This window comes from Zalophus californianus, chromosome 11 (genome assembly GCF_009762305.2).
Source record: "Zalophus californianus isolate mZalCal1 chromosome 11, mZalCal1.pri.v2, whole genome shotgun sequence".
NCBI classification, from domain to species: Eukaryota; Metazoa; Chordata; class Mammalia; order Carnivora; family Otariidae; genus Zalophus; species Zalophus californianus.
This window is the reverse complement of record NC_045605.1, coordinates 85,305,100-85,329,629: the sequence shown is the minus strand read 5'-3', so window position 1 is coordinate 85,329,629 and position 24,530 is coordinate 85,305,100. Positions and strand designations below refer to the sequence as shown.

Below are 24,530 nucleotides of genomic sequence, written 5' to 3'. Positions count from 1 at the left end.
ATAATTTTCAGTCCTCTGCTGAAATTAATTTTGTCATATAATTTATTGAGCATATTAATTTTATATATTTTAAAGTCTGTGTATACTCCAATATCTGGACCTCTTATGGATCCATTTCTATTGTCTTTTTTTTTCCCTCTTGGTTTTGGTCATTTAACTTACCTCCCAGGATACAGGGTAAGTTTTGATTGATTGCATTTGTGCATGAAAAGTTGCAAAGCAAATTTGAGGCTTTAGATGATGTCATCTTCATCTAGAGAGTTTCATTTTTGCTTTTGGAAGTTAGGATGGGGCAGATCATCTTACCAATCAGAGATTGAGCTTATTGGAGGCTGAGTTTCCTTGTGAGGGCTAGTTTCCATCCTCTACTCTAAGAGTGTAGCTTCTTGGCCTTTCATCTAAAATCCTAAAGTGTTTTCCAGAATCCCTCCTTCTTTTTTTTTTTTTTCTTTAAAGATTATATTTATTTATTTGACAGAGAAAGAGACAGCGAGAGAAGGAACACAAGCAGGGGGAGTGGGAGAGGGAGAAGCAGGCTTCCCACTGAGCAGGGAGCCCCATGCGGGGCTCGATCCCAGGACCCGGGGATCATGACCTGAGCTGAAGGCAGATGCTAAGACTGAGCCACCCAGGCGCCCCTGGAATCCCTCCTTCTTGGTGTATCCTGAACACTAAGTCAATCCCCATGACTGCTGGTGGATCTGCCTCAATTTCTCAGCCCCTAGTGATCTGACAAATGGTGATTGTCAGGATCATCTTTCTGTACTTCCTTCTCTCTATGATCTTGGAGATGTATTTTTTTTTTTTTTTTTTTTTTTATATTTTATTTATTTGTTTGAGAGAGAATGAGAGATAGAGAGCACGAGAGGGAAGAGGGTCAGAGGGAGAAGCAGACTCCCTGCTGAGCAGGGAGCCCGATGCGGGACTCGATCCTGGGACTCCAGGATCATGACCTGAGCCGAAGGCAGTCGCTTAACCAACTGAGCCACCCAGGCGCCCTTGGAGATGTATTTTTTAAAAAGATTTTTATTTAAGAGAGAGAGAGAGAGAGAGAGAGAGAGAGCCTGAGTGGGGGGAGGGGCAGAGGGACAAGCAGATTCCCCATTGAGCGCAGACCCTGGTGCAGGGCTTGATCCCAGGACCCTGAGATCATGACATGAGCCAAAGTAAGACACTTAACAGACTGAGCCACCCAGGCGCCCCAGAGATGTATTCTTAATGATTAGTCTTTTTTTCAGGATCATGAAATTATTGAATTTTAGAGATGAAAGTAACTTGAGGTAACTTGGAGTCCAACCTAAAGCCCAGAGCTTTTAAGAGACTAGTGCTCTGATCTCTCTACTCCTTGTCTAAAGCTCTTCCATTAATACATATAATAAATTAACTGGACTCTGACTAATGCAGTCAACATAAAATTGGGCCATACTATAAAGGGTTAGATAGTAAAGTTTCTTTAAAGAAGCAAAAACACAATAGACAATAAAAGTCAAAGAAAGAGACTTTCTTACTCCACTAAACTGTATTTAAGTACCTAACTATGCTGTAATTAACAAAGTTACTCATTTTTTTTCATATTGGCCTAAATTGGTGATGATATTTTAACAAACTTGAATGTTTTAAATTAATGATCTTTAAATAAACAATCTGAGTCAACAGATAAGTTTACATTGAATCCATAATGTATGTTTTTTAGAAGTTAGACAACATTTCTGGTGATTCCCTTATCAGATTACATAATAACTGATGAGTGGGGATGAACCAATGGCAGAGGGGTCATGAATTCAGTTTCCTTCAGGATTCAGATAGTTGGTTGTCATGTGATATGAATAGGGTAGGAATTGTGTTGAACTGGAGAGCCTTTGTCTTCAGTTCAACTTATCTTTGCCATTCAGCTCCAAAAACTTGTTGCCATATAGAATAATGGGCTTTGTATCAGTTCTTCCAATTACTGAAGAGAAACTAGAAATCCAGACTTTAATATGAAATCATTAGACTGTAAAAATAGGAAGTGGGTTGAAAATTTTTACACAAACTGTATTTCTCAGCCAAATCATCTGTACAGTGGGGATAAAAGAGCTCTACCATATAACTTTCACTTTTAAAATATGCATTCATTTGATAACCTTTGAAAAACCATTACTCAATCTTGCTCTAAGAGAATTTGAAATTTAATCATCACCTAATACCATGCAAATTAATTACTATTTTCTCACATAGTATATATTATGTCTGATAATAGAATTATGAAGAAAGTAGTATGGGAATTTAGAGAAAGGACACATTAAATTTATTAAATATGTGAACAGAAGGAAATCTTAGAATTTCAAATTAGCAATAAATAAAAGCCAAAGGAAATTTGGGTATTCTAAAATAGCAATGATTTGCTAAGGAAATTGTGAAGGAAAACTGGGTATAATTAATGGTATAATATGTGGTAAATAACCTTAAGCAGCATTTCAGTGCCCCATAAAATTAGTTAGGCTCTGAGTAGAATCATACCCTTTTATAATTATAATGATTTATAGAATATACATCTCTGTACTACATGGAAAACTGATAAAATGGGTGTTATCTACAATGCTGAAAGGTAACATTATGATACACTTTTACTATATTAGGATTTTAATTTAGCTATATGCTTTATATTAAACATTATTTTCTTTTTATTGGAACTTTTAATTTTTATCTTTCATTAGTTCTTCGAGCAGCTTTCAAAAGTTATTAATAAAAATCCTTACTGTCAATGAGAAAAATCTATTAAATTTGTAAGAAAATCGCATCTGTGACTTCAATAAAGTATCCAAGAATATAGAACCTTAGAAGTGTTTATCTTTTATTATCTGCCTTAGGACTACAAGGATTTAAGTGTTTTTATAAAAACAATAAAAGAAGAGTAATTTGATGGCTTATTTACTCTTTATAACCTTTAGACAGTGTCATGCTTTTTTTTAAAATGCTTGCTTCAGGCTGTAGTTTTACAAGATGTGCTGTGTATTGGTCAGACCTCTTCAATTCTTGACCCTGAACAGATTTAGGGACATAGTACATACAGCAGGCACATGTCCAAGCAGCCAAAACTGTAACTGGTTACTTTTATTCTCCTTTTCAAACTCATAATCCACCTCCTACGAAATTGCCCAATTCAGTTTCTCATGTTGTCTAATAAAATACTAATAATTTTTTCAGATAGTTTCTTCGATTAACTACAAAGTATTCAAGATAAATATCACTAATATGCATGGAGTAGCCTAAAAGTTCATATTTTAAAGAACCTCTTTCCTAATTAGTATTTAAGCTACTGTTTTCATATTATTCAACTTAGTCTATTACAAAGATTTCTGAAATAGAAAATATTCTAAGAACATTTGTAGCAATTCTTTTTTATATATATATTTTTAAGATTTTATTTATTTATTTGACAGAGACACAGCGATTCTTAATGCTTTTGTTTTTCTATTCAACAAATATTTCTAATTGTTATTTTGAAATGTTCTACCAAATATCAGAATGTACTTCTATATTTAAAATAAGTAATATGATTTTGAATGTCTTTCTATCTTCTGTGGGATATGAAGATTAGATTCTGAGGTTTTTGAAGGAAAGGAGTGTGTCATAACAATCCATATTGTCCCACAGCACTCACAATTTCTTACAGGTAATAAAATGGCATGTTTAAGAGGCTCTGGAGACAGATCATCTAGGTTCAAATACTAGCTCTGCTGTTTAGCTGCTATGTGCATTTAGGGGAGTTACTTATTCTCTTGCTAACCTAGTTTCCTCATCTATAAAATGGTGATAATAAGAGTACTTACCTCGAAAAATTATACCTATGATTAAATTAATACATAAAAGGTGCTTAGAACAATATCTAAATCACAGTAAGATCTCAGAACCCATTTAAAAGAGATGTGTATAACGAGGCCCACATGAAGAAAGCAGTATCTTCCACATTTCCAATCCAACTTCTTTGGGATTTGGTAAGATGCATACATCTTACCAAGATATAAAATGTTTCTGTCTACCCAGGCCAGTTCTACTCCTACTCCTTCCCCAAGAAGCAACCACTTTTTTGATTATTTTCCACTGTCAATTAGTTTTATTTTTTCTGACACTTCATATAAATGGAATCATACATATGTACTCTTTTAGGTAAGGCTTCTTTCACTCAGCATGATGTTTTAAATTCATCCATATTGTTGTGTCTATCAGCATACAGATCCATGTTTGTTAAGTGTACACTTATGTATTTCATTTTCTCTGGAGTGATTATAAATTATGTTGTATTTTTTATTTTGTTTTCTATAGTGTATAGAAACATGATATTTTGGGTGTTGATCTTGTATCCTGAGACCCTGTTGAACTCAGTTATTAATTCTGGGAGATTTTTTATAGATTGCTTGGGGTTTTCCATGTATACAATCATGTCATGTACAAATAGAGACAGTTTACTTCTGTCTGATTTGTTTCCTTCCTTTTTTGCTCTCCTCTCTTTCTCTCTCTTTCCTTTTTTCCCTTTCCTTGTCTGTCTATCCATCCATCCAGTCTTTTATCATTAAATATGATGTTAAGTATAGTGTTTTTATGAATGCTCTTTATGAAATTGAGATAATTCTCTCTATTCCAAACTGGCTGAGAGTTTTTATTATAAATGAGTGTTGGGTTTTGTCAGTTGTCTTTTCTGTGTTAATTGTTATGGTCATGTGACTTTTTTTCTTTAGCATGTTGATATGGTGAGATATATCAACTTAATATTGTTGTTGAATCAGCCTAATATATCTGGAATAAATTCTACTTGGTGATGGTGTATACATTGTTGGATTCCATTAGCTAATATGTTGTTGAGGATTTTTCCATCAAAATTTGTGAGAGGTATTGGTTTTAGTTTTCTTTTTTTGTACTGTCTTTGTCTAGTTTTGGTGTCTCAGTACACAGGCCTTATAAAATGAGTTGGGATGTGTTCCTTCCTCTTTTATTTTTCTGGAAGAAACTGTGTAAAAATGGTGTTAATTTTTTATATGTTTGGTAGAATTCTCTAAAGATGAAACCATGTGGGCCTGGACATTTATTTTCTTGGGAGCTTTTAAACTAGTGGTTATAGGGCTATTTATTTATTTTATTTATTTTAATTTTTTATTGTTATGTTAATCACCATATGTTACATCATTAGTTTTTGATGTAGTGTTCCATGATTCATTGTTTGTGCATAACACCCAGTGCTCCACGCAGAACGTGCCCTCTTTAATACCCATCACCAGGCTAACCCATCCCCCCACCCCCCTCCCCTCTAGAACCCTCAGTTTGTTTTTCAGAGTCCATCGTCTCTCATGGTTCATCTATAGGGCTATTTAAATTGTCTGTATCACCTTGGATCAGGTTTAGTAGTTTGGGATTTTGAAGAATTGGTCCATTTCTGTAAGTTGTCAAATTTATGAGCATAAACTTGTTTGTAGCATTCCCTTATTAACTTTTTAATGGTTGCAGAATCTGTACATGGTTTCTTTTAGCTCTTAGAGCATATTTAAATTGTTGATGTAAAGTCTTTGTCTAGTAAGTCAATTGTCTGTACTTGCTCAGAGACAGTTCTTTTTAACTTTTTTTTTTTTTTTTTTTTTGCCTGTGTATGGATCACACTTTCTTGTTTCTTTGTATGCTTTGTATTTTTTGTTGAGAACTGGACATGGACATTTTGAATATGTGGAAACTCTGGAAATCAGATAATTTTCCTCCCCAGGGTTGCTGTTTGTTGTCATTGTTTAGTGGCTTTTCTGAAAAAATTTTGCGAAGTCTGCTGTTTTCTGTCATGTGTGGCCACTGAAGTCATTGTGCTCTTAATGATCAGCTAGTGCTTTGTTTGGCAGAGATTTCCTTAAATACCTGGAGCCAAAACAACAACAACAACAACAACAACAACCTCCCAGGTTTTGTAGAAGGGCTCTCTCTATGCGTGTTGGGGCATACCTTCAACACTGTATACAGGCACTTTATGGGGCGCCTGGGTGGCTCAGTCATTAAGCGTCTGCCTTCGGCTCAGGTCATGATCCCAGGGTCCTGGGATCGAGCCCCGCATTGGGCTCCCTGCTCAGCAGGGAGCTTGCTTCTCCCTCTCCCACTTCCTCTGCTTGTGTTCCCTCTCTGGCTGTCTCTCTCTCTGTCAAATAAATAAAATCTTAAAAAAAAAACAACACTGTATACAGGCACTTTTCAAGTCTACCTGTTGAATTTTTCAACAGAAGAATCAGATTTCTTTACTGATAACTTATGTTTATGGTGTAGGCTAATTCAGGAGTGTTACATGATTTTAAACAAAATCAGAGGATTTTTCTAAATAACCGCTTCCTGCTTGGCTTTGGGCCTTGTTCCTTGACTTTGGGACTTTTATGCTGCCTCCCAGAGAGAGTCTGTCTTTGCAGCCCTCCCCGCTGATCTCCCTGTTCTTTTTTATTTGTTGCTTCTTTGTCAGGTCGTGGCTGCAGGTGGGGGGAATACGGGCATTCTCTGACTTTTTTAAGCTTCAGTTTTTAGGTGAAACTGGGTCTCAGGGTGAGGTCTTCACAATAGTTCTGATCCTTCTTTTGTTTTTAATGCTGGGCCTACTGTATTCCTATATTCTTGCTGTTTTTCTGCTCCTCCTGCTGTGATAGAGCTGTTATTTTATTTTCCTAGCCTGCTTCTAGCTGCAGTGGCTTTTCACAGGAGCTCTCATGCTGTCATTTTGATTGCCCCTCCCCCTGTAGATTAGGCTCTTGTTCCTTAGGGGAGATGAGGAAGACTGGTCTGTTGAGGTGGAGTTTTCAGTGGTGGCCCTTGGTCCCCTTTCCCAGCTGTAGAGGGTTTCCACTAGTGTTCTTAAGTATAGTTTTTGTTGCCCTTTCCCTTACAGATTAAGATTCTTGGTCTGTAGGAGAAATAGGGAAGATGGGTTGTTACTGCTCTTCTCTTTCCCAGCCAGTACCACAGGGGAGAGCTTCTCAGATTGTTGGATTCTTCCCATCCTTCCCTGGAAGCACTTGGTGGGCTTCCTGAAGGAATAACCTTATAAAAAATATAAAACCTCCTTATTTCTGGGGCCCCTGGGAATTCATATTCTTACACTAGTCCACGTTCTGCCTTTACCAATTTATTAAGAACTTTCAGCTGAGTTTTCTTATCAGCACTCAGTGGTTTATGTCCCAGGTAAGCAAATGCTATGGTTCTCTTCTCCCTGCTGGAGAGAGTTATCCAGAGTTTGGGTTAATTGAATGATCTGGGACCTCAGTTCTCTGATGGGTTTGTCTATCTAATTTGCAATTTGTCCAGATTTTTTTCTTGTTGTAAGCATGAGAGGATGCTCTTTTTATCTTTCTACAAAGAGCTGAAATGTAAAATTTTAAAGTCCTAATTTTCCTAGCATTTTTCTTTTTGATTTAGGAAGCAGAAACTCAGTATGAAGAGCAGATTGGTAAAATTATTGTGGAGACACAAGAACTTAAATGGCAAAAGGTGAGTTTTTGTTGTTGTTGTTGTTGTTGTTTTAAGATTTACCCCAGAGAGAGTGAGCACGTACGTGAGTGGTGGGGGAGGGGTAGAGGGGAGAGAAACTCAAGCAGACTCCTCTGAGCATGGAGCTGATGTGGGGCTCAGTCTCACCATCCTGAGATCATGACCTAAGCCGAAATCAGGAGTTGGATGCTTAATGAACTGAGCTACCCAGGTACCCCAAAAGTGAGTATTTTAAATTTTTATTTCAGATTAATCTTTTTAGCATCTACTGAAAGAGGTATTCTAATCCTTAATTGCAGTTGGAATTTTTAAATTTCCTAAACATATTTGGAGATTGTGCATCATTTTAAACAAAGTCTCAAGAGAATTCTGACTAAAATTGTTTTTAATAACATCTGGGCCTCCAGAACACTGAGAATGAAATTTTTTTCCAGGCTTTCTGATAATCTGAAAACTACTATGATCTATTTAATGTGTGAGAAACACATTATGTATTATAAGGGAGTCAAAATATTTTTTAGGAAGTGAAACCTCTTCATTTTCCCAGGCTGTTATTACATACTATAAGCAAATATTAAAAAAAACCTGGTATCAGAGGGACACCTGGTTGGTTTTGTCGGTAGAGCCTGTGACTCTTGATTCCAGGGTCATGGTTCAAGCCCCAAGTTGTGTGTGGACCCTGCTTAAAACAAAAACAAAAACAAAAAACAACCGCCAGTATCAGATCTGATTTTCTCTCTAGACTTATTTATATGGAAGCATTTTGATAGTGCTTCTCATGCCTCTCCACCAAAGTAATCTTAATAGCTAAAAATTGAAATCTTAATTATGATGGCCCCCTTCTTTTTACTCTTTGGCAATATTGAAATAGGAAGTTGGAGGTAACATATTAGAATTCAAGTGACAGAGGATAGCTCAAACTAGAAATGATGGGAATTTTGAGACCAGACAGGCCCACAAGGTTGTGTAGAATATGGGAGTAAAACTAGAGTTGGGTTTTATGAGGTCCAAGGTATCGAACCTCTCTGCAGAAAGAAGAAACAGATAAACACTAAGTACAAACTGAAACTCCAAGCAGATTTCAAAATGTAAAGTCCTATCTTATTTTTGGATAGAGAGAGTCAACAGTATAAAGTTATCCAAATCCTTAAGTTAATCAGTATGTTTAATACAATCCAATACCAAGAGTGTGTTTGCTGTTCTTAAGCTGTTCTAAGGTTTATGTGGAAATAAACGTACAAGAGTGTCTGGGAAATTTTTGAAAAAGCACAGGACGAAATAATCACACTAGATTCTTAAATATATTATTATAAACTGTAGTAATTAAGGTAGCTTGGTGTAGCATACATGGATAGGTATTCCTCAGAACATAATAGAGTCTAGAAGTAGATTCAAATCATAAGATAAATTAGTGAATGATAAAGGTGGCATTTTTTATTCTGACAAAATTCTAAACTTTCTTTGGAATTTTCACGTCCTTTTTGAGCTAAAGCAGTAAGTAGTTAAATGGAGTCAGTGTTAGAGCTCTCCTCATCTTTAGAACAACAAAAACTTGCCCATGTATTGTAGAAGAGTGGAGTTACAGAGAAATTTAAGTTCCTTAAGGTTCCTCAGTAAACCCCTGAGGCATAGTTATCCAGGTAAATTGTTGACTTTCCCAGGACAAAACAAACAGGTCACACCATCTTGATCTAAAGGAACACTATAGAAAGCAGAACGTATATTTACAGTGGTAAAATATGTAGAGTCAGATAGCACTGAAGGTAAAATAGTATTTGGGCTCAGTACTACAAAGAATTGGGGCCACGGTTATTTTCTTTTTCTTGAACAGATCTTTATCATCCCCCATTGGGTTTCTTGACTGGGAAACAACAATGTTCAAAGACGGGTATAAAATGTGATTGATCCTTTCTCTATTAGGCTTTTAGACTATTGGCTTTAAATCTTAACTTCTGGTTTTAGAGATTATGTAAAGTTAAGTAGAGGTTTGCTGCTAATATCAGTACGACATTTTGCCCACAAAGAGTGCCACTTCAAAGAAATCTTAATTTGGTTTGATCATACACAGAGGTACCAGTAAGTCAGTATCTGAATGATTAGCTGTGATCTGATTACAATAGAAAAATCCTCAGGGATCTTAAAAAAAAAACAAAAAAACAGGGAAGAATTTAATTTTGCAGTTCTGTTTACATAGTAGATTCCTTTCTCTTATGCTAATGGGTGTGGTGTCAAAAAGGAGAAAATAATATGTCTCACTTGAGGATCCAAGGATAACAGTTGGAGGCTGAAACAGTAGGGAGTATCTCTGGATTATTAGAGATATTCACTATCTGAGTAGCTCATGGACTCTGAGAAAGAGTGATGATGGCAGGATTAATGGTATGACTAAAAATTTTGCAAAGTTTCTTTTAATATTTAGAGAAATTTCTCTTTGCAAGTTTGAGGATAAAATGGGAAGTTGGGTGCATGATTTGCCTTCAGAGCAGTATCATTGATTTGCCCACTTGATGTTTTTCCCCTTCATTTTCTTAGCTAGTTCAGGAAGGTTTTTCCCCAGTGCCCTTTCTGTTTATAATAAGTATCTACAAGTGTCTACCAAGAGGCTCACTCCTTCAGTGCTTGATGACTGGAGTGGGAACATTAAGTTGTTTTATCTGTAAGGCCTCCAGTTTATTCTGCTTTTGTTCAAAGGCTTTTTGAACATATGGATTTGAGATCTAGTAATGGGGCTATTTCCTATTCCAGTTTTTGTTGCATATTAAATCTCCTATTTCCAGGTTTAAGGCTGGTCACAAAAAGTAAGGAGAAGCTAGAGGTCACATTTACTTGAGAATGTACTCCTCAGGGAACCTATCCCTGAGGTCTTCAATGAATTCTTTCCTTGCTTGCAGGAGTGGATTAGAGTCTAATTTATTTTCATGGAAAACTGGATAATAGCCTCTGAAAGATTTTGTCCAACATCTACAGCTTTTCTAAATCTGTCTGGTTTCTTGTGCATTTTGTGATGTCCTGTCATTCTTGGGGTCTTCTCACTTTGCTTTTTCCATTCTTTTCTTTTTTTTTTCATTTGAGAGTATGAACCATTGGTACAGATCTGGGAACTGGTAGTACTATTTTTTAAAATTAGCTATAAGAATTGAAATATTTTTTAAAGTTTATTTTATTTTATTTTTTTAGTAATCTCTGTGCCCAGAACAGGGTTCAGACTCATGCCCCAGAGACCAAGAATCATATGCTCTTCAGACTGAGCCAGCCAGGTGCCCCAAGAAGTAAAATATTTTAAAGTAATTGCTAACTTCAGAAAAAACAAAAAGCTCTGTTAGATAGAATTGTAATTACGGTATATTATATGGCTGAGCATTGAGTAAAAATTTGCATAGTCATGATAGTATAAATACTGAAGATTGATTTAAGTCATAGTTTTTATTTAACTCTGTTGGAAGAATAGAGGGAGCAGATGTTAGGTAATGGTTGTACAAGAAGGCCAAACTCCCAACTATCATAATAGAAGTCAGATAAAAATTTTAAGTTGGTAGATCAACATATATTTAGAAACATAGAGTCAAATAACAAACACTGGAAGATCTAATTTTTTTTTAAGTGTGAGAATTATTCACTAAACATAGAAAAAAAGTTTGAAGTCATCTTGAATCTGAAGAATAGAACACACAGCTTCTATCAAAAAGGGCGGGAGAGAAGAAAAAAAAGAAATGGAATCATATCTGTGGATTTAAAAAAAATGCCCTATAGTGGTTTTGATTTTATAAAAAAAATTACTTCAGTGAATTTAAAGAATTGTGTCCTCATGTGAACATTTGTGCTTAGATAATAAAATGGGTTTCTTTGGGAACTCTAAAAGACTATAAGCGTCTTGTGTACTAAGACTACTAATTTTAATAACTTTTGATGAAATATTTTCGAGAAAGCTTTGGAGTGAGCCATGTTTAGAGTTGTGTGTGTGTGTGTTTAGAGATTTATTTATTTGAGAGAGAGAGAGAGAGAGATAGCAAGTGCATGCATGCGAGCAGCGTCAGGCGGAGAGGCAGAGAGAATCTCAGGCCAATGACCCTGAGATTATGACCTGAGCCTGTTATCAAGAGTTGGATGCTCAACCGACTGAGCCACCCAGGCACCCTGAGTCATGTTTAGAGTTTAAAATTTTATTTATTTGTTTATTTTAAGATTTTATTTATTTGAGAGCGAGAGAGAGAGCATGGGAAGGGGGAGTGTCAGAGGGAGAGGGAGAAGCAGACTCCCCAGCCAATCAGGGAGCCCGATGCGAACTTGATCCGGGACTCCAGGATCATGACCTGAGCTGAAGGCAGTCACTTAACCAACTGAGCCACCCAGGCATCCTAGAGTTTAAAATTTTAAAGAAATGCGTTTTATCATGAAGAAGCAACTGAAAGAATAATTATTGTATGCTGATGCATGACAGGTAAAAAAATCATAGAATTGGTTTAAAGTTGCGTTTCAAGAGCATACAATAATATGTGCAATAAATGTTTAACTTTTATTTAAATTATGAACCTAATTAAAAGTTAAAACTGAAAGTTGCTCAAATTTATGCTTTAACTTTTCGTAATTTTTAAAATAGGAAACACTTCAGAATCAAAAGGAAACATTAGCAAAGCAACACAGAGAAGCAATGGCAGCTTTTAAAAAGCAGGTAATTTTATAAGGATAGGCAAACACTACAGTTTCAAATATTTCACCTCCCTCCTGTCCCCATATGAATATTATGGCATACTCACTGAAGACAAAAAGAGTATTATTAATGGAAGCAGGAGATAAAGTTATTTTGAATCACAGCTGACATGTAGTAGAATGAGTTAGTTAAGGGGAGAAATTGGGAAAACTGTTTTCTTGGAGATGTATTTTCATCTGTCCTAAATAAATTAGGTTAGTGACGTGTGTGCTTTTGTTCTTTCTCTCCCTTTCCCCTTTATCCCTTGGGTTAGAGTATCCTAGGGTCTTACCTTTTCTGCTTTCTTCCTTTACCCAAGCCAGAAGGAGAATGCCGATAAAGAGCTGAGATGGAAGGAGGGAGATGTGAAGGATGAGGAGATGTGATTATCATGCACTGAGCCCTTCATAAATACTATCAGCAACTAAGAGCAGAGAAAAACATGTTTTAAAAAAAACATATATATATATGATTTAAAAAACTGAATAGCAACTCCTTCAGTTAAATTTTGAGTTCTATAGCTCTTCTTTACTACCTCAAATTATTCTTCAGTCCCTCATTAGAAAATATAAGTGTAAGAAATATGCTCATGAAAAATATTCTCAAGAAATTTTTTCCTTAGTCATTCCAGCATCGCCATTTTTTTCTTCCTTTTTCCTTCCCTCTTTTGTCTTTTTCTCCATACAAGTGTGTATGTTTAGAAAGAGAAATGCATAAAAAGAAATACACCTATATAAGGTAAATCACTAGTTGGTTGAGGTTATTTGTAGTTCACACTGTAGTGGGGATTTGTTTAAGCAGATGATAAACTTTCTTCCTTTTAGTCTGAGATTAGCCTCATCAAAGTTATGGGAGTTTTAATTGAAGACTAAGGAAGCAGAAGCCAAATATGCCACATAGTAATCTCTAGGAGAGGGCAAGTCTAGGTCTCTCTTGTCACAAGAGACTTTCGGCAAAATAAGAATATCTGGGTATCTGAAGGGTAATGGAGAAAGTGCTCTTGGGCTCTTTTTTTTTTTTTTTTTCTTGTTCTTGTTTGTTTCTTTTCCTCCCTTCCCCTCCCCTCCCCACTCCTCTCCTCTTCCTGATTCTTGAATGTAAATGAGGGATGTGGAAAATGAGATGGAGAAGTTCCAAAGAAAAATTTTATTTCTTGACAATTTTACCTAGAATCCTTGTGTTGCTTAGAATATTCTATTAGTTTTCTTTGGCATGTTGACCCTAGTTACTCTGTTTTAAAATATCACTATTTATTTATGAGACAGCTACATGCATCTTTTAAAAAAATTTCAGAAAATACTGTCAATGCTAATACAAATGATACGGATTTCATAAAAGTGTGCCTTCAGAAAACATTACATATTATTTAAGAGTAGATGGCAAAATATTGAAACATTGAAGAAAAAAACCCGTGGAAGGAAAAACTAAATTTTCAGGGACCATTGGTATCCCTAATCATGTGATTAAATTGTTCATTTCTTTTGGTGACTGGCTTTTTGCCACCTTCCATGCCTTTTATTATTTTATTTTCTCAGTGTAAAGGCAGCACATTCACATTGTATTACATGTAAAATATTTTTTAGTCTCACTGACCAGTGTAAATCACTGCTAACAGTTTACTTACCTGTATTTTAACTCTTAAAATTATTTATCAGTTGCAAATGAAGATGTGTGCCTTGGAAGAAGAAAAGGTATTTATTAATTTTTTAATAATTTAAGGCATAGTTAAGTGCATTTGATTAGCAGTTGTTTACCACAATGAAAAGAAGTATTAGCAATAGATTAATGGAGACTGTTAATTGCTTAAAATCTTAGAAATTGAAAAGAGCCAAGGAAATCATGTTACCTCTGTCATTTTACAGTTGGTAGTACTGAAGCCTAGCAAGATTAAATGACTTGCTGAAGCTGAAGCTCTCATTCTGAAGTGGCGAAGTTGGGACTAGAACTCAGATCTCTTCAGCCCCCAAATTAATGTTTTTTCTATTCTGCTGTAATGTTTTTATTAAGTATTTTTTTAGTGCTTTTTCAATGTAATTACCTGTTTAAATAAACTTTAAAATGATTTGCATCTGGATGCACACCAATTGGGAAAGAAGATACAACTCTGAACTAGAAATTCACCTAGCATTATTTTCTCTAATTATTTAATAGTTAATACATGTTTTTATTATGAATGAACATACTATTTACAAAGACCTTTTAAAAAATTCTCCCATATCTTTATAAGACAAATATACTTGTAACTTATTAATTAGAATATATTTATTCTAGCTGTGTGAATTAAATAATTATATAGTGTCCATAAATTCTTAGGAATGCTCTCCTGATAAAATGATTATCATGCACTGAAGCCTCCATAAATATTTGTTATAATATTACACTGATAAAATGATTTGTTATAATTTTCATTTGATGATATTTATAATCTTATGAAGGCCTTATTGTAAGTTCATATTTTGAAGTCATTAGGAATGTAAGTTGTGGTACAGATCCAAGTTTAAAGATGTGAAGTGTTAGTTTTAAAGTAGAGGTTTTGGTTCTTGAGCTTTTGTATTTTCCCCATTAATAATATCATTTACATAGGAAAGTACTGAATTATAGTTTTTTCCTTAAAGGGAAAATATCAACTTGCTACAGAAATAAAAGAAAAAGAAATAGAAGGATTGAAGGAAACATTAAAAGCATTACAGGTAAAGTAACTTAGTATTGCTTAAAAAAATAATTTGGTATTTTAGCATTGTATTACTAAAATGTCCACTAAACAAGTAAGTTAGCAAAACAAAGCTGACAAAAATTCATATATCATATAACTTAGTAATTTTTTCCTGAAAGCCTTGAATTTCAAATTAGTAGGATTTTCCTCATCTTTTATTTTAAAAAGAAGTATTAAAATAGCTTCATTATTTCTTACTGTAATATAATTAAATAAATATGTTATTTTTAACACTTTGTAAATAAAAAAACCAAGTCAGGCCTATGTATTATAACTGATTACCTGTGGTCATTAAAAGTGAAAATAGAATAGCATTAAGCAAGTCATGATTATTTGTTAAGTACTGTGCTTATTTTCTGCAAATACAGAGATGACAGAAACATCACATTTGCCTTTAGGCTGTTCAAAGTCTCATATAGAATACAGAGGCATACAGCTAATGATGATTCGTTAAGTATATTTATTGAGGTCTACAATGTGCCAAGCACTGTTCTAACCACTGGAGATATAGCAATGAATAAAAAGAACAAAAATCTTTACTTTTATGGAGCTTCCATTCAAGGTGGGGGAAAACAAGCAATAAAATGAGAAACAAAGTAAAATAAAGATTGTTAGGAGAGAAATACATGATTTTGAAGTTATGACCCTGTAGATAACATTAATTACAAAGACCAAAATATATTTTTACAATGGAAGGATCCTGACGGTCACTACCTTAATCAGGTAATTCACATCATAGTGTGGATTTGTTTAAGCATCTGATAAACTTTCTTTCTTTAGTTGATTAAGGTAGTAAGAAGATTCCCTCTTCTTCGTATCCTCACCAATCTTGTTATCTCTTGTCTTTTTGGTCATAGCCATTCTAAAAGGTGTTGGATGATACCTCTTTGGGTTTGATTTGCACTTCCCTGATGATTAGTGATGTTGGAACACCTTTTCATATACCTGTTGGCCATTTGTATGTCTTTCTAGAAAAGTCTATTCTGGTCCTCAGCCCATTTTTTATATTGGTTTTGTTTTGTTGCTGTGGAGTGTACGAGCTTCTGATATATTTTGGTTATTAACCCCCATCAGATACATGGTTTGCAAATGTTTCTCCTGTTATAGGTTGCCTTTTCACTCCATTGATTATTTCCTTTGCAGAAGCTTTTTAGTTTTATGTAGTTCTAGTAGACTATTTTTGCTTTTATTGCCTGTGCTTTTGGTGTCCTATCCAAAAAAATCACTGCTTGTGCTAATGTGAAGGAGCTTTTCCCCTGTGTTTTTTCTTCTGGTAGTTTTATGGTTTCAGGTCTTATGTTTAAGTCTTTAATTCATTTTGAGTTGATTTTTGTATATAGTATGAGATTTTGTATATGGTGTGAGATAAGGGTCTCATTTGTTTTCTGCATGAGGGTATCCACTTTCTCTAACACCCATTATTGAAGATTATCTTTTCCCCGTTGTGTATTCTTGGTACCCTTGTTAAAGATCAGTTAGCTGTAGTTGCACGGATTTCTGGTCTCTCTATTCTGATCCATTTAATCGGTATGTCTGTTTATACCAGTAACATACTGTTTTGATCACTGTAACTTTGAAATATATTTTGAAATCTGGAGGTATGGTGCCTCTAGCTTTGTTCATCTTGCTCAAGTTTGCTTTAGCTATTATTTTCTGATTTTAGGGGCTTTCGTGGTTCTGTATGAATTTTAGGATTTTTTTTTCTGTTTCTGTAGAGATTAACATTGTGATTTTGACAGATTGCATTGAATTGGTAGATCACTTTGGATAATAGGGACATTTTCACAATATCCTTCTATCCATGAACACAGGATGTCTTTCCACTTAATCTTTTAAAATTTCCTTCATCTATGTTTTATAATATTCAGTGTACAAATATTTTACCTCTTTGGTTAAATTTATTCCTAAATATTTTTTTAGTTGTGAATAGGATTGTTTTCTTAATTTCTTTTTGGATAGTTTGCTGTTTGTGTATAGAAATATGGCTGATTTCTGTATGTTGGTTTTGTATGCAATGTATGCATGTAATGCATACAATGTATGCATGTAATGCAGTAATGCAACATTACTGTATTCATTTATTAGTTCTAACATGCTTTTGTTGAGTCTTTAGGGTTTTCTACATAACTGATCACGTCATCTCCAAACAGAAAATTTTACGTCTTTTGGATTTCGATGCCTTTTATTTCTTTTTCTGTCTAATTGCTCTGGCTAGGACTTTCAGCACTGTGTTGAAGAAAGTGGTAAGAATGAGCATCTGTGCCTTCTACTGAGTTGATGGTGATGTTTACTGTGGGCTTTTTATATATGGCCTTTATTGTGTTGAGGTAAGTTACCTGTGTACTTATTTTTTTTAGAGTTTTTGTCATGGATGGATGTTAAATTTTGTCAGATGCATTCTCTACATCTATTGAGATAAACTTGTGGATTTTTAAAATTCTGATAATGTGATGTATGACATTTATTAATTTGCATATGCCGGACCATCTTGCAGCCCAGGGATAAATCCCATTTGGTCACATGTATGAACTTTTAACATGCTGTTGAATTTGGATTGCTAGACTTTTATTGAAGACTTTTGCATCTATGTTCATCAGGGATATTGGTCTGTAGTTTTCTTTTCTTGTATTATCTTTTCCTGACTTTGTTATCAGAGTGGTGCTGGCCTCATAAAATGAGTTTGGAGGTGTTTCTTCCTCTTCTGTATTTTGGAAGAATTTAAGGATTGGGATATTAATTCTTCAAATGTTTAGTAGAATTAATCCACGAAGCTATCTGGTTTGGGGTTTTTTCTTTCTTGGGAGGTTTTTAATTACTGATTCAATTTCCTTATTTGTGATGGGTATGTTCAGGCTTTCTCTTTCATCTTTTCTTCAGTTTTGAAAGGTGTGTTTCTAAGAATTTATCTATTTCTTCCAGGTTATCCAATTTGTTGGTGTATAGTTGTTTCTTTTTATTTCTGAGGCATCCACTGTAATGTCTCCTTCCATTTCTGACTTTATTGATTTGAGTCTTCTCTCCTTTTGGTAGTCTAGCTCAGGGTTAGTAGATTTCACTTATCCTTCCAAAAAAATAACTCTTAATTTTGTTGATTTTTTTTTCCTCTTGTTTTTCTGTTTATTAATTTATTTCTGTTCTAATCTTTATTATTTCCTTTTGCTGATTTTGGGGTTAGTTTGTTCTCTTTTTTCCTAGTTCTTTGAGATGTAAGATTAGATTGTTTATTTGATATATTTCTTTTTTTTAATATAAGCATTTATCATTATAAAATCACCCATTACTACTGCTTTTGTCACATCCCATAAGTTTTGTTATGTTGTGTTATTGTTTTTATGTGTCTCAAGATACTTTTTAGGGGTGCCTGGGTGGCTCAGTTGGTTAAGCGACTACCTTCAGCTCAGGTCATGATCTCAGGGTCCTGGGATTGAGCCCCGCATCGGGCTCCCTGCTTGGTGGGAAGCCTGCTTCTCCCTTTCCCACTCCCCCTTCTTGTGTTCCCTCTCTTGCTGTCTCTCTCTTTGTCAAATAAATAAATAAAATCTTAAAAAAAAAGATACTTTTAAAATTCCCCCTTTTTGGACACAGCGATTGTTCAAGAGTGTTGTTTAGTTTCCACATACTTGTGAATTTTCCCGTTTTCTTACTGTTATTGATTCTTGTTTCATTCCACTGTAGGTGGAAAAGATACTTGGAATGATTTTGATCTTCTTAAATTTGTTAAGACTTGTTTTGTGACCTAACATGATCTATCCTGGAGAATGTTTCATGTGTACTTGAGAAGAATGTGTATCCTTCTGCTGTAGGGTGAAAAGTTTTGTATATATCTGTTAGGTCCATTTGATCCATAGTGAGGTTTAAGTCAGCTGTTGCTTGATAGATTTTCTTTCTGGATGTTTTGTACATTATTGTAAGTGAGATATCAAAGTCTCCTACTATTACTGTATTTCTGTCAGTTTCTCCCTTCAGATGTGTTGATATTTACTTTATATACTTCAGTGCTCAGATGTTGGATGCATATACAGTTGTTATAGCTTCCTATTGAACTGACTCCTTTGCATTATATCATGACCTTTTTTTTTGTCTCCACAGACAGATTTTGACCTGAAGTCTGTTTTGTCTGATATAAATATAGGCACCCCTGTTTTATTTTTGGTTACTATCTGGTATATCTCTTTCATCTCTGTACTTTCAGACTATTTGTGTCCTTAAATCTAAAGTGAGTCTTTTGTAGAAAGCACAGTAGTCCCCTTTTATCAGTGGGGAGTATGTTTCAAGACCCCCAGTGGATGCCTGAAACCATGGATAGTACTGAACCCTAAATATACTGTTTTTTTATATACGTAAATACCTATGATAAAGTAAATTAAGCACAGTAAGAGATTAACAATAACTAATAATAAAATAAAATAATTATAAACAATATATGGTAATAAATGTTGTGTGAATGTGATCTCTCTTTTTCTCTTTTTTTCCCCTCTCTTTTTTAAAATATCTTATTATACTAAACTCACCCTTCATGGCACCTGGGTGGCTCAGTCGGTTAAGCATCTGACTCTTGATTTCAGCTCAGGTCATGATCTCAGGGTTGTGAGATCGAGCCCCACATCAGGCTCCACACTCAGCAGGGAGTCTTCTTGAAGATTCTCTCTCTCCCTCTCTCACTCTCTTTCTCTCTCAAATAAATAAATCTTTAAAAAAGTACATACTCACCCTTCTTCTCTTCTTTTGATGGTGTGAGATGATAAAATGCCTATGTGATGAGATGAAGTGAGGTGAATGATGTAGTGTTAGGCTCCTGTTAACCTTCTGATGATACATCAGGAGAATCATCTGCTTCTGAATTGCAGTTGACCATGGGTAATTGAAACCATGGAAAGTGAAACCACAGATAAGCGGGAACAGCTATCTATCATTTGATCTTGTTTTTTTTTTTCTTTTTTTATCCTGTCACTCTTTGCCTTTTGGTTGGAAAGGTTAATACATTTACATTTAAAGTAATTATTGATAGGTGTGGAATTACTGCTATCATTTTGTAAATTGTTTTCTGTTTTGTAGTAGTTTTGTACATCTCTTGTCTTCCTTTGTTCAGTTTGATGTTTTTGTAGTGCTTTTCTCTGATTTTTTTTTTATCTTTTGTGTATATTATAGGTTTTTATCTTTATGGTTATCTGAAGTCTACACTTTGCCCCCTCAACTTTCTGTTCTTATAGCCAAGGTTTGCATCTTTTTATATTGTGTATTCATTAATAAATTTTTATTTCTTAACTTTTATATAAGGGTTAAAAGTAATTTATGTACTACCAATTCAGTCTTGAATTACTCTGTATTTGTCTATATACTTACCTTTACAAATGAGAATTATACTTTCATGTGCTTTTGCATTGCTGTTTGGCATGTTTTTGTTTCAATTTGAAGAACTTCCTTATGTATTTTTTATAAAGCAAGTCAAGTGGTAACTGATTTCCTTAGTTTTTGTTTGGGAAAGACTTTCTCCTTCATTTTTTAAATGGTAGTTTTGCTAGGTATAGTATTCTTGGTTGGCAGATTTTTCTTTTGATACTTAGACTGTATCATCCCACTCTCTTGTGGCCTGCAAGGTTTCTGCTGAGAAGTCTACAGATAATCTTACTGGAGTTCCCTTATACTTGACAAATTGGATTTCTCTTGATACTGTCAGACTTCTCTTTTTCCTTGACTTGACAACTTGATTATAACTTGTCTCTGTGTATTCTTCTTTTGGTTCATTCTGTTTGTAGTGCTCTGAGTCTCATGAATCTGGATGTCCATTTCCCTCCCAAGATTTGGGAAGTTTTCAGCCATTATTTCTTTGAATAAGCTTTATTTTGCCCCTTTCTCTTTTCTCCTTCTGGGACTCCCATAGTGCTTATGTTGATTCCTTTGATGCTGTTTTATAAATCTTTTAGGCTTTCTTCACCCTCTTTCATTCATTTTTCTTCTCTGATTGAATAATTTCAAATGATCTGTCTTTGAGTTCACTAGGTCTTCAATTCACTGTGGCCTTAAAGCTCTCTCTTGCATTTTTTCATTTCATTCATTGCATTCTTCAGCTTTACATTTTTTTTTTTTTTGGTTCTTTTAAAAATGACTTCTATTTCTGTATTGAATTTATTTTTATACATGTATTTTCCTAATTTAAAATCTATGACTATCGTTTATTTTGTTGCTCAAATTATCCTTGATTTGGCTAGTGGAAGTCCATAAAACTGATTCCTGAATCCTTTAGATATGTCTTCATTCTTTGAGCATTTTCCTGCTTTTAGATAAAAGCAAAATGTGCCAGGATCATTTTGTAATTTACCTGACCTTGCACTGGAATGAATCCCATGTTGCCCTGGTTCCTTTTAGTGGAAAATGGTATGTAGAAGCAAAGATCTGGGCACTATTGTACTTATTACTATTGATACATCACTGCTCTCAGACTTTCTTGGTGGACAGAGATCTAGGTATGTATTTATATATACATAAATATAATTTATATTTATGTTTATTTATAATTTATAATGTTTATTTCCCTAACAACCTATGTATATCAAAAATCATGAATTCACATTACCTCCAATTTTAATACAAAACCACAAGGTTAATTTTAGTTTATTTCCTTTCTGTATTTATACATTTCTTTCCTCTTACAGTGAGAAATGTGCCATTCTTTATCCTTAATATATTTACCTCTTTGATAAACTACCCTGTATTCAACCAGTTTACCATTTTGCCATGCCTTCCTTCCTAATATGGATGCCCTCTTTTCCGTGCTTGGACTCTGACATCATGAACTGGGTTGCCCTTTTTCAGGGTTGCCCTCCTCACCTTACTCAGCTTCCTTTTAAATTTTATTTTAATTCCAGTATAGTTAACATACAGTGTTATATTAGTTTCGGGTGTACAACATGGTGATTCAGCAATTCCATACATCACTCAGTGCTCTTGATGACAGAGGCACCCCTTAATCACCATCACCTATTTCACTCATCCCCCCACCCACCTTCCCTCTGGTAACCATCAGTTTATTCGTTATAGTTAAGAGTCTTTTTCTTGGTTTGCCTCTCTCTTTCTCTTTAAACTTTGCTTGTTTGTTTTGTTTCTTAAATTTCACATGCAAGTGAGATGATATGGTATTTGTCTTTCCCTGACTGACTTATTCTGCGTAGCATTGTACACTCTAGCTCCAACTATGTCGTTGCAATGACAAGATTTCATTCTTTTTTTATAGCTGAATAATATTCCATTATATATATATATATATATATATATATATATATATATATATATATACCACATCTTCTTTACCCATTCATCAGTCAACGGACACTTGGGCTGCTTCCATAGTTTGGCTGTTGTAACACAGCTATAAACATAGGGGTGCATATATTCCTTTGAACTAGTGTTTTTGTATTTTTGGGGTAAATACCCAATAATGTGATTGCTGAATCATAGGGTAGTTCTCTTTTTAACTGTTGAGGAACCTCCATACTGTTTTCCACAGTGGCTGCACCAGTTTGTGTTCTCACCAACAGTGCATGAGTGTTCTCTTTTCTCCACATCCTCCCCAACACTTGTTGTTACTTGTGTTTCTGATTTTAGCCATTCTCACAGGTGTGAAGTGATATCTCATTGTAGTTTTGATTGGCCTTTCCTTGATAATAGTGATGTTGAGCATCTTTTCATGTGTCTCTTGGCCATCTGTATGACTTCTTTGGAAAAATGTCTTTCATGTCTTCTGCCCATTTTTAAATTGGATTATTTGTTTTGGGGGTGTTGAGTTTTATAAGTTCTTTTTTTTTTAAAGATTTTATTTATTTATTTGACAGAGACACAACGACAGAAGGAACACAAGCAGGGGGAGTGGGAGAGGGAGAAGCAGACCCCCTGCTGAGCAGGGAGCCTGATGAGGGACTTCATCCCAGGACCCTGGGATCATGACCTCAGCCGAAGGCAGACGCTTAACGACTGAGCCACCCAGGTGCCCTAAATAAAGAAATTTTAATGGCCGTTCACTAAAAAACATATAAACAATAACAAGGTCTACAAAAGGGAAACTTAGTTCCTTACTACAGTCCCAAATAACATAAAGCCAGTTAATAGAAAATTAATGGGAAAATAAGGTTTGCTGTAAAGAAATGTATTTTATAGTTGGCTTTTTATAAAATTTTTCATAAAGTGAGGGATAACTATAATAGGAAGACATTTGCACTTTATCTTTGAAATTGTCTTCTGTACTTAATAAATTAATTAGTGTCAGTATAGTTTTGTTTCTGTATTGGAAAGATGCTTGTATCTTAATAGTATAATCCATTTCTATGTAATTTTAGAATGAAAAGTCATTATATATAATAGCCTCCATAAAAAGATTTCATGTGAGTCTAGTTATATTACTTTCAAATTCTATTTATGTTTCATAGGAATGTAACTATGTGGTAGCTTTTTAAGGTGGGAAGTGCACTAGAGACGTTGATAAAATGTAGCTGTGAATCATGATTCAGAAAGAATTACATGCAGAGGTGTTAATGTGTGAAGAACAAACAGTGACTTGAAAGAATTTTGTAAATATGCTCTAGATGTATGAGTTTTACCTTTGGCAAATGGTAGCTATGTCAGTGAAGGTTGTTCAGTGAAACAGAATCAGTAGTATATACCTATAGGAAGAGATTTATTATGAGGGATTGGGTTACCCAATTATGGAAGCAGAGAAGTACCACAGTCTGCTTTACTGATTTGACTGCTTCGGATGCTGATGTCACCCAGAAACACCCTCACAGACACACCCAGAAATAATGTTTAATCTGGGCACCTTTTGTTCCAGTCAAGTAGCCGCATAAAATTAAATATTACAGTAGCAAATAATAAATTCAGGATTAGAGTGAAAGTGTTCTGAAGTTTCTTTTCCTCTTTTTTTTCTAGATGACTTCTACCCTTTTACTTTTCTTTTGTCTGTATGCTTTAAAAAATACTCTGATCTAGGGACGCTTGAGTGGCTCAGTCATTTAAGTGTCTGCCTTCAGCTCAGGTCATGATCCCAGGGTCCCGGGATTGAGCCCCACATCGGGCTCCCTGCTGGGCGGGAAGCCTGCTTCTCCCTCTCCCCCTCCCCTTGCTTGTGTTCCTGCTCTTGCTATCTCTCTCTGTCAAATAAATAATAAATAAATAAATAAACTTAAAAAAATACTCTGATCTCATACCATCTCATGTCTTTCAGATGGGATTGATGTGCAAAGGACTTTCAAATATATATCTCCAGCCCCAAATCCCACCTGGATTGACATGAAATTTGATATATTCAAAACCATGAACATGATTTTTTTGTTTTAGAAAATATCCCCCTTCTGAAAGCTTCTTTGTCTTTTCTCATTAATTATGGTTCCCTTTTTTCCTGTTGCAAATTTTTTCAGCATTCCCCTCAGAGTATATCCAGAATCTGACCACTTCTCACTACATTCATTATTTAAACTCTAGTCCTCTTTCATTATCCTCTTTCATCTGGATTATGACAATAGCTTATTAAGTGGTTTTCCTGCTTCCACCTGTGTCCGCTGTTAGTGTCAACAGAGTGATTCTTTAAAAAAGTAAGTCAGGCTATGTTATACTTGTGCTTGGAACTTTTCAATGTCTTCCTGTCTCAGTCAGTGTGAAAAC

The 24,530-nt window shown here is 34.8% G+C and overlaps 1 protein-coding gene across 9 annotated transcripts in view; it reads left to right on the top strand.

The window, feature by feature from the left end:
* The window catches only part of CCDC73 (coiled-coil domain containing 73), a 152,101-nt gene that overhangs the window by 52,863 nt on the left and 74,708 nt on the right, over positions 1–24,530 (top strand). For 6 of the 9 annotated variants that reach the window (XM_027581553.2, XM_027581547.2, XM_027581549.2 and 3 more), the window contains exons 3-6: positions 7,408–7,479; positions 12,077–12,148; positions 13,822–13,857; positions 14,782–14,856. In XM_027581553.2, coding sequence (XP_027437354.2) covers positions 7,408–7,479; positions 12,077–12,148; positions 13,822–13,857; positions 14,782–14,856 — 255 coding nt within the window. The remainder of the gene's footprint in view (positions 1–7,407; positions 7,480–12,076; positions 12,149–13,821; positions 13,858–14,781; positions 14,857–24,530) is intronic. The other 3 variants (XM_027581550.2, XM_027581551.2, XM_027581552.2) reach the window with 3 other exon arrangements.